We start from the raw sequence: 11,007 nt of genomic DNA on the forward strand, positions 1-11,007 counted from the left end.
GTGGCAGACGACGACCATCCGAAAATAGTCAAAACTATACAAAGCGTATTTATGGCTGACCTTGAAAATATAAAATTTTAAATTTTTTTGTTTTGACTTCTTTTTTCCATAAATTCCAATTTTAAACAAAAAGTCCATTTTTTTTTTTTGCTTTTTCATTTGCTTTGGTTTCTTTGGCGATATTGGCTTTACATCTGGATGATGTAGAAAAAAAAAACACGAAAAGAAAAGAAAATCAACCAAATTATATTTGGGAATTGCTTGGATGAATGGTTCGGGTTTGTATGCGCTCTGTCGCAACAACAGCTGCTTAGCTGCTGCTACGGACACAGCTAATGCGACAACAACAATTCTAGCCAAAATATCAGTGGTATTTTGTCACAGTCGTTTGTCTAGTTATGGCCTAGTCAATAAACCAAACAAACAAACAAACCACTCACATGAGGTGAGCAGTTCCCAGCTTGGCAAAATGATTTACATATCCGTCCATCTACAAATGTTTTTTCTTCTTCTCCATTGGTTTACTAAACTCTTTAGCTGGCGTCTTTTTTCTATTTTGACAAATGGAGTATTCGTGTTCGCTTGTGTGACAATATTTGGCCTAAAAAAAAGAGTTTGACATTTGGCAATAGCATCTTCTCGTTGAATGAGATCCCACCGATCGCAGGCCGACCGACAGACCGGTATTCCATTGTCACATTTGGAAGATTTCCAACATGGCTGAAGATTTGTGGGTTTGTCGGGAACGATGCAATGCTTGTATTTCCGCCAACTTGTTATAATATTAGCGGGGTTGTTGTTGTTGTAAAGTTTTTTCTCTTGTTTTTGTAAAAACTCATACGCAATCATGCCCAAACTTTGCATACAAGGAATTTGTTTGATTGCGTTTTAAGTGGTTGGCACTTACAAAGCGGTCCAATTTCATTTAATTTCTTCAGATTAGTAATCATTGCAATATTGGTTACCGGTTCGGACACTGCCTTGGATTCTGACGTATGGGTAACTATGGCATTCATATAAAGGGCGATGGTTTAGATATTATCTTTTTTGAAAACACTGGTTTAAACAGTTAAAGCACATTTCGTGTTTTGTTTCGCAGTCAAATATTTTCAGATTGATCTATAATTTAGCCATAAATCGTACTACAAACGATCAAGGCTTGCGAATCATTGCATTTCTCAATAACGAGGAAAATATTGCAGAAGGATTTAGATGTGAAGTTTTTCAAAATACAGCTGGGGCTAGAATTGAAGCCGAAAAATCTTCCGCAACGCATAATTTTTAAATTGGAAAATTGGCGGCGATTTTTTTTTTGTCGAAAAATTGTGTTCAGCGCCGAGTATCAGTTGGTTTTGCAGACAGATGTATACCCCCAGCCTTGAGTTATGATTATTCAAACTGTTGACTCTTTATGGGGGAGGTTCTGAAGCAGTTGGCTAATATTGACCAATTCGTATCTGACCTAAAACTGATATAAATATAACAACGTACCAGATTTGAACCATATCGACTATTTCCTTTACTTTATTTGAGATTTTTGCACATTTTTAGAAAATATGGAAATATGCGTGAGTTGGCGGACCAAGGTATTCATACTCCACCTACTACAATTAAGCATATTTGTATCCAGTTTTATGCGAAATCATAAATTCCGTATTAAAAGAAATGTGTAGTTGTAAAGAATCGCCGACTTATTTCGCAATTTATGACAGATATAAGTATTGGAAATTGTGACTCCTATGTGGGGGAGGTACCAGAAGTGAAGGTGCGAACTCTACCATCTTTATAACAGATCTTGTGTTGATGGAAATATTGAGATATACCAAGATATATATAGATATACCAAGATATACCAAGTCTGAATGGAAATCGGATGCTAATTTCCCGTTTTATGAGCTTCATGGATACTCAAAATTTTGACCTTTTATGGGCAGGTACCAGACAAAATAAAAATAATACAAATATTATAATGTGTGTAATTTGAAGAGAACCGGATGCTTATTTCGGATTTAGTGATCGTTCTGGTTATTCAAAACGTCGACCCTTTTGTAGGGGAGGTACCAGAAGGAATGTTTCGATCTCTACCATCCTTGTAACATATCTTGCGCGGAGAGAGAACTATTGAAATGTGCTAAGTCTGAATGGAATCGTATGTTAATTTTACGTTTTATGAGCTTCATGAATATTCAAAATGCTGACCCTTTGTGGGGGATATATTCCATCGTCACATCAAATCTTGTTTTGGTAGAAATTTTGAGATTTGCGAAGTTTGAAGACTGTCGAATTCTTACATCACATTTTATAAAAGTTATAAATATTCAAAATGTTGACCCTTTGTGGGAGTGGATCGCTTTTGTCCATTTTCACATCTGATCTAACACTGATGCAAATATTAGGATTTGCAAAGTTATCCTTTCTCTTTCTGTGCAGCAAATTATTTTCTTTGAAAATGTTAACATTTTGTGTGCGAGGTACCAGAAGAAGTGGACCGATACTATCCATCTCCGAACTCGATCTAAATTTGATAATAATGTTACGATGTCCCAAGTTTGGATTAAATCGGATACTCCCTACGAGAGTTATTTTGCGCACCAGCCATCCAGCCAGACAGACAAACAGACGGACGAACATCTCTAGATCGGTTGCAAATGAAAAATGTGCTCGGGGTTAGGCCATTAAAATTCCAAAAAGTGCAAGAACTTACATCGCAACAGAAAGAAAATAGACTCAAAAGAGCTAATGAGTTGCTTCGCTTGGCCGAAAGTGGTGAACTGCTGAATTTGGGTTTCTCCGTCTCCGATGAGAAAATATTCGTTGTCCAGCAGTTTGTAAACAAACAAAATTATCGTTTTTACTTGCCAAAGAGGTCAGCTGAAAATATGTACCTTTGGTTGGCCACCAGAACTCAAGCAGCGGCTATGGTGATGGTGTGGGCCGCCATAACAGCCGATGGTCGCTCTCCACTTGTATTAATCGACCGTGGCATCAGAATAAATTCCGAATATTATCGCGAAAATATTCTGGAGGATGTATTAAAGCCTTGGGCACGTAAACATTTTGGTCGCAGACTTTGGACATTCCAATAGGACTCAGTACCATCGCACTCAGCACGCGCCACCGAAGAATGGTTACAAAATGAGGTTCCCCGCCTCATTTCCAGCGCACAATGACCACCAAAATCTCCGAATACCAATTCGTTGGACTATTGTGTCTAGAGTGTTTTGGAAAGTAAGGTTGGCACTAAAAATACCAAAGTGTCGATCACTTCAAGCAAGTGCTTTGCCGGAAATGGGCCAAAATACCACAGAGCAACATTAGGGCATTGGCCGTTTGAAGGTCATAATTCGTGCCAAAGCTGACCAATTCGAACAAATCTAAACTTATTCTAAAATTTTATGCTATTTCCGACATTTTTGCTTTCATTGTAAAAATTATGGGGTTTGTCTTTGTTGCCGTTTTTTTCTCACCCTGTATACCCTCTGTAGCCATATGGCAGAGGGTATAAAAATTTCGTCAAACCGAACAAATTCTGAATTTTGAGTACAAAGAAGGCCTAAGATGTACTCTTGGAATAAATTCAAAATTTTAAGGAGGACTTTTCCCCAATGAGGTAGCGCGAACTTGTTAGTCATGTATATAATGTTCGTCCAACATAATGTTTGAAAAGCAATAATTCCCTAAATGGTCACTGCATTTCTCTCCTAGATTGACATTTTAGAAATTTCAAAATAACAAATTTCATTTTTTTTCAAATATGGTTAATCATTAATCTATTTTAACACACAAAAAGAAGAAATAATTTCGATTTCCCATTTAGGTAGTCACTGCGCATCGGTTAACTAATGCTTGCAGTAATACGCCCACAAATCCGGTTGATGTCGTTTTTCTTAATTCGTATAAAATGTTTGCAAAACAACATCTACTACGAATTCGATAACAACATTACTCAAATAAAAACGGATGGAATTGAATTGAAAACATTAACGATATTGGCTGGATTTAAACCTCATCCTTTTTCATGGCTTGACAAAAAGAAAGAATGGATTACTTCAGGCCTTGTTAAAGAAACAATTGTGCTCTTGCCTCAATCACAAATTTATATATTTCAAATAGTTTACCAGAGTATGGTACATTTTTCATCAGCTGAGGACATTTAATTTTTTTCGAATATTATCAAAGTAAAACGTCATTCAAGAAAGTCTCTCTGAGTCATACCGAAAGAGTTTTCTTATAAATCCAATATGAATTTCATTCCATTAAATTTTCCGAATAAATTTTCTTTTGGAATCGAACTAACAATAATATTAACATAATTGTATAAGCCGTACTAAGTCCGCTAATAACCCTCATACCCACCAGATAATAAGTAAACATTTTTATTTTTAATTTTATAGAAAATATTCCATCCAACTACAACATGAAAAGTTTCTTCAGAAAAAATTATTACACATTTGCGGATGCTGGCAGTGTGTGACGTAGTTTGCACAACTTTTTTTAATGACACACTAAACCGGTTGTTGACCGGTTAACAACTGATGATGCATTTACTATTTACATGGAACATGCATGTGGGTACCTTTGTGAATAGCTTAGCACAATCAAAATAAAAATTCTGATATTAACATGAAATAGGTTATTATACCCTCAGCCATATAGCTAGAGTGGGTATACAGGGTGAGATGGAAAAAACTGCAAACTTCATACTGCTGTCATTTCTAAGCCACTCGTCCAACAGCCGTTTAAAAATATTCCAGTGACAGCTCATTATAATGTTTACAAGCGTACAAAAGCATTTTGGTGAGAATTTTCCAGAAAAAAAGTTATTCGTGATGGAATTCAAGCGTGATGGTGTGATTTCTTTATATTTGGCTGGAAAACCGTTAGAGCACTCCAACATTTAAATAAATTAATATTTTGTGTCTCGTACCATCGCTCGTTACCGTGATACTGGTAGTGGACGGAAGAAAACAGCAACATCAGCAGAAATGGTTCGAAAAGTAAAGAAGCGACTTGATCGAAACCTGCGTAGCAATGGCCGAAAAATGGCTCGTGAGCTGAACATATCGCAATATTCCATTCGGCAAATATTGAAAAATGAGATCGGTGTAAAACCATTGAAATTCCAAAAATTGCAAGAACTTACACCGCAACAGAAAGAAAATAGACTCAAAAGAGTTAAACTAGTTGCTTCGCTTGGCCGAAAGTGGTGAACTGCCGAATTTGAAAACATTCGTTGTCCAGCAGTTTGTAAACAAACAAAATAATCGTGTTTACTTGCCAAAGAGGTCAGCTAAAAATGTGCACCTTCGGTTGGCCACCAGAACTCAAGCACCGGCCATGGTGATGGTGTGGGCCGCCATAATAGCCAATATGCCGAATATTATCGCGGAAATATTCTGGAGGGTGTATTAAAGCCTTGGGTATGCAAACATTTTGGCCGTAGACCTAGGACATTCCAGCAGATCTCAGCACCATCGCACTCAGCACGCGCCACCCAAGAATGGTTACAAATTGTGGTTCCTCGCTTCATTTTCAGCGCACAATGGCCACCAGAATCTCCGGATACCAATCCGTTGGATTATTATGTCTGGAGTATTTTAGAAAGCAAGGTTGGCACGAAAAAATACCAAAGTGTCGATCAACTCAAGCAAGCGCTTCGTCGGGAATGGGCCAAAATACCGCAGAGCAACATTCGGGCAGCGTGTATCGGTTTCATTGGCCGTTTGAAGGCCATAATTCGGGCCAAAAGGTGACTAATTCGAAAAAATCTAAACTTTTTCTAAAATTTGATGCTTTCGTTCAATAAAATTAAAAAAAAATAATGTAAACATTATGGCGTTTGACTTTGTTGCAGTTTTTTATCTTACCCTGTATATCATTTAATTCGGCCAAAACATGCCTCATCGAAATAAGGCTCTCTTTAGACCAACTCCGTTTTAGGACATTTGGACTTGATCTAGCGATGTCCGTTCGTCTATCTGTCTGGCTGGTGCGAAGGAAGTATCCTATTTGATTCAAACTTGGTACATCGTAATATTATTGTCAAGTTTAGATCGAGTTCGGAGATGGGCAATATTTGTCCACTCCTTCTGGTACCTCCCACACAAAATATCAACATTTTCAAAGAAAATAATTTACTGCATAAAAATTCGATTTTGCTCAAGGTAAGAAAATGGACAATATCGGTTTACTCCATCAAGTACCTCCCACACAAAGGGTCAAAATTTTGAATAATTATAATTCTTATAAAATGTGATATAGGTGTCCAATTGTCTTCAAATTACACACATCATAATATTTTTACTAACCCATGGTCTGGCGTGAAGACGAAATATATCAGTTTACTCCTTCTGGTACCTCCCCCACAAAGCGTCAATTTTTTTTTAATTCATGAAGCTCATAAAATGCGAAATTCACATCCCGTTCCATTCAGACTTAGCACATCTTAATATTTCTATTAACACAAGATTTGTTATAAAGATTGTAGAAATCGGACCATTCCTTCTGGTACCTCCTCCACAAAGGATTCAATTTTTGAATAACCAAAACGATCATAAAATCCGAAATAAGCATCCAGTTCTCATCAAATTAAACACATCACAAAATTTTTATTTGCCCAAGGTCTGGTGTGCAAATGTAATATATCGGTCCACTCCTTCTGGTACCTCCCCCACAAAAGGGTCACCATTTTGAGTTTCATGGATCATAATTATTCAATGGGCGAACCTCTTAGTAAAATTTGTGTTGACTATAATTCTGTGTACTGTAATGTAGATTTTGGTATGAGTTTAGAAGTTATTAAGTCTAGAATAATTTTATTTTTAAAGAATTAAAATACATGTTTTATTATTTGACAAACTAGCTGATGAAATAGGTTCTGTATCTGGTTTTCAATTTCCTACTAAATTCCCATTATGATGCGGAACATGATGTGTACGCGATCCCTTCGTAAAGGGAGGTCGCCTCCTCGGTCGGCAGGGGTGGGAATGTGGGGCGTGGGAACGTTCGAAAAAAAATAAAACATTCAGATTCGGTTTCCATTCAGACTTGATACATCTCAATATTTCCATCAACACAAGATCTTCTAAATTTCACACATAAAAACAGTTTTGCCAACACAATATCTGTTGTGAAGGTGATATATAACTGTGAACCCCTCCTATATTATATCTGTCACAACTTACGAAATATGTCGGCGATTCTCTTAAATCGGAATTTATGATTTTGTATAAAATTGGAAATAAATGTTCGATTTCCTTCAGATTTTGCACATACAAATATTTTTATCTGTATCAGATCAAGTATTAAAATGGTCCGCTATATCTGTTACCTCACGTATATTTCCACAGTTTCCAAAAAATTGCACACATCTTATATAAAATATAGGTAGTAGTCGATATGGTCCAAATTTGGAACGTTGTAATATTTTTATCAGTCTCAGGTCAGATACGAATTTTTCAATATTGGCCAACTGCTTCAGAACATTCATTTTTGGTCAATACTTTCGATATTTTACAAGTAAATTATTTAGCCTCATAAAATTTTTAGGAATAATTCATTATATTAATAATAATTACCAGTATCCTGGTAATTCGGAGGGTATGTGGTTGCCATTATCAATTGTGCTGAAAGGGGCGCATATTTACTGGCTAGTATTTGCAGACTTGCTACACAACAGAGAGCATTTCAAACAATCCATAAATATTTAATAAATTTCATACAAAATACTCATTTGTTATTTGAATATTGAACATTTTTAAATACAATTTTATATTGCACATCATTGTTCAATGAATGCACCAACTCATGTGCATGTGCAAACGAACGAAGGAGCTTATTAGTCGTAAAAGTGGTAGAAACGAAACGAATGAGGAAAAAAAGTTCAATCAACTTACATTGTCTCACAATCGGACCAGCTAAAATGGCGTTTAATTTTCTCAATATCCAAAACGGTTTGTTGGGGTCTGGCCAATGCTGACGACGCTGATGACGCTGTTGTTGAGCCAGACAATGACAGCGTTGCCGAAGATGGCAGATGGATGGCGGAGGCAATGACAATTTTCAAGGGAGCCATAATTTCTTTGGGAGTTTTCAAATTAAGTAATTTTTGACTTTTTGTTTGGTTTTTCTTTTCTTTCTAATAATTTTTGTGATTTCCACAAATTTTGCTGAGTAATTGAACACAACAAAACTCACTATTTCGGGTAAGTTACCGATATCTTATTGGAGTGACATGACCCTAAACTGGTCAAATGAAATTAACACTGATTTGTTGTTGCATTCGTAATTTTTTTATTAACTGAAATTTCATTGATTTGATAGTTTTTTCAATATCATTTGGGACTCTGTCACAATATTATTTATTTGGATTTGAAGAAAAAAAGAAATTGTTACAATGAAATCAAATCATAAACCCGCGCGAACAACAACCACACGTAGAATATTGAAGATTGAGGGAACGATCAAACAAATACCAAACGACAAACCATGAAATTGAAAATGAAACTGAAAGTGCTGGTCGTCGTAAAAGTGGTCTTAAGCCAAATATTCGACGAATGAAATGGCCAAGTGAAATGGAAACTGTTACTCGAAATGCAACAAAAACAACAACAGCAACAACGCCAACAAGAGAAGCAACAATTGCTCCAAGTCTCCAAGTGCGCTCATAATAGATAACACAAAATCCCTCCCCCCCACACACTCCCCCACACGTTCGTTGAATAACAACAATTCGAGCATGAAAGAGTTTCGTCGTCATGAACACATCGAACATCAACAAAGAAAACCGGCACAAAAGAAAGATGGAGAAGTAATAGAGTAGATGTTTTTTCTTTTCGGGGGAAATGCAATAACAACATTAACTCTGCATAATACATAATAACAACAACCACAACAAAATGTGTTTAGTAAGTTATTAACAACAAATTGCCAGAGTACATTAGCATTAAATGAAGTTGGAGAGAAATTAAAGAGAGAGAGTGTGTTGGAGAGAGTACGAGAAAGGAAATGTGTGGTGGAGAAAGAAATTGCATTTGTTGTGGACTCAAATTATGGGTAACGAACGCCTAACTACAAATGCATTGGAACGTGTCCACATTACGTGCTATTATGGCATTTTGAAATACCCTACATTCGGCATAGAATCATTAATTAAAAAAAAATTAGAACTAATTTGCAAAACCATTCCATATCTCAATCCAAGACACCAACAGTTATCGCAATATAAAATGTCACGGTTTCAGTTCCATCTCTTCACTCTATCCTCTATCCTTCCACTCAACAATAATACTTAATACTTTTCGAACAATAATAGTACACATTTCAAAAACCCCCTCTAACTCTAAAAACGCAAATACCATCATTAATCTAAACATCAAATTTCAGAATTTTATCTCTATCCCTTCAACCAATAGCAAATTTACTGTTGTTTCAAACAAAGTTTTGCAAAACCACCGCAACAGAGACATCAATGTAAAATTTAGTAGTATCCCAGATATTAACAAAGACCTCAATATTAAATTTCAGGATTCTAGCTCTATCCCCTCACCTAATTTCGAACCACTTAGTACTTTTCGAACAATAATAGTACACATTTCCAATAGCATCACAATATTCCAAATTCACATACCAAAAGTTGAGGATTCCAATCATATCTATTCACCCAATACCCAATTTAGTACCATTTAGTACTTTTCGTACAAATACAGCATGAGTTTCCGTAACCACCGCCAAATCGCAAACACAGATATAATCAGTAATCTAAATATCAAATTTCAGAATTTTACTCTATGCCTACAACCAATACAAAATTTACTAGCATTTCGAACAAAGTTTGCAAAACCATCGCCAGATATTAACAGAGACCTCAATATCAAATTTAGTAGTATTCAGTGCTTTTCCTTCAATAATAGTACACATTTCCGAATCCAATCCCAGATACTAAAAAAGACCCCGATATCAAATTCAGGATTCCAGCTCTCCCTCCCTTACCCAATTTCGTATCACTTCGTACTTTTCGAACAACAATAGTAGACATTTCCAAAAGCATCACCATATCTCAATCCCACATACCAACAGAGACCGCCATATCAAAGTTGAGGATTCCAACCGTATCTATTCACCCAATACCCAATATGGTACCATTTGGTACTTTTCGTACAAATTCAGGATGCATTTCCAAACAAGCACCAAATCTCATACGTAGATACAATTAGTAATCTAAGTATCAAATCTCAGAATCGCTTTCGCTATCCCTTCACCCAACACCAAATATAGTACCACTCAGAACTTTTCGTACAACTTGTATAGTACACATTTCCAAAACAACCTGCATATGTCCAAGCTACACATGCACAGCGACCACAATACCAAATTCCAGATTTGAAGTACTATCTCTTCCGCTCTATCGGTTCACTCTAATCCAAATTGTACCGAATTTAGTGCACATAAGTACGCATTTTCAAAAGTTCCTACATCCCACAATCCTACACTCCAAATGCACAAAAGTATCTCCATACCTCAATCCTACCAGATCTTTTGGTTCGCCCAAATCGAAATTGTACCAAATTTAGTACCATTTAGTACACATAAGTAAAAATTGTCATAACTACCTACATTATACAATCCAATAGAAACATTATTTTCAAATTTCAGGATTCCAACTCTACCAGTTCTGTCAACATTTAAATTGTACGAATTTCCATAACTGCCTACGTACCCCAATTCTACAATGCTTAAGTAATCTTATTTCCAAATTTCAAGATACCAACTTTATCGGTTCTCCCAAAATTTAATTTGTACCAAATTTAGTACTATTTAGTAGGCATAATTACGAATTACCAAAGTTACCTATATACCGCAATCCTACAATGCATCTTATTTCAAAATTTCAGCATTTCAGCTCTATTGGTTAAGCCAGATCAGAATTGTACCAAATTTAGTATCATTGAGTACTTTTCATGCACATAATTACGGATTTTCCAAAACTACCTCCATATCCCAATCCTG

At 36.0% G+C, this 11,007-nt stretch overlaps 1 protein-coding gene across 2 annotated transcripts in view; it reads right to left on the reverse strand.

Annotated features, from left to right (window-relative positions):
* Positions 1-8,089, reverse strand: part of LOC101889472 (ABC transporter G family member 23) — a 124,320-nt gene extending 116,231 nt beyond the window's left edge. For both annotated transcript variants that reach the window (XM_059125323.1, XM_059125322.1), the window contains exon 1: positions 7,896-8,089. In XM_059125323.1, coding sequence (XP_058981306.1) covers positions 7,896-8,074 — 179 coding nt within the window. In that variant the 5' untranslated portion in view covers positions 8,075-8,089. The remainder of the gene's footprint in view (positions 1-7,895) is intronic.
* Positions 8,090-11,007: the final 2,918 nt, after the last annotated feature.

The sequence above is a fragment of the Musca domestica genome, unplaced genomic scaffold (genome assembly GCF_030504385.1).
Source record: "Musca domestica strain aabys unplaced genomic scaffold, Musca_domestica.polishedcontigs.V.1.1 33, whole genome shotgun sequence".
NCBI classification, from domain to species: Eukaryota; Metazoa; Arthropoda; class Insecta; order Diptera; family Muscidae; genus Musca; species Musca domestica.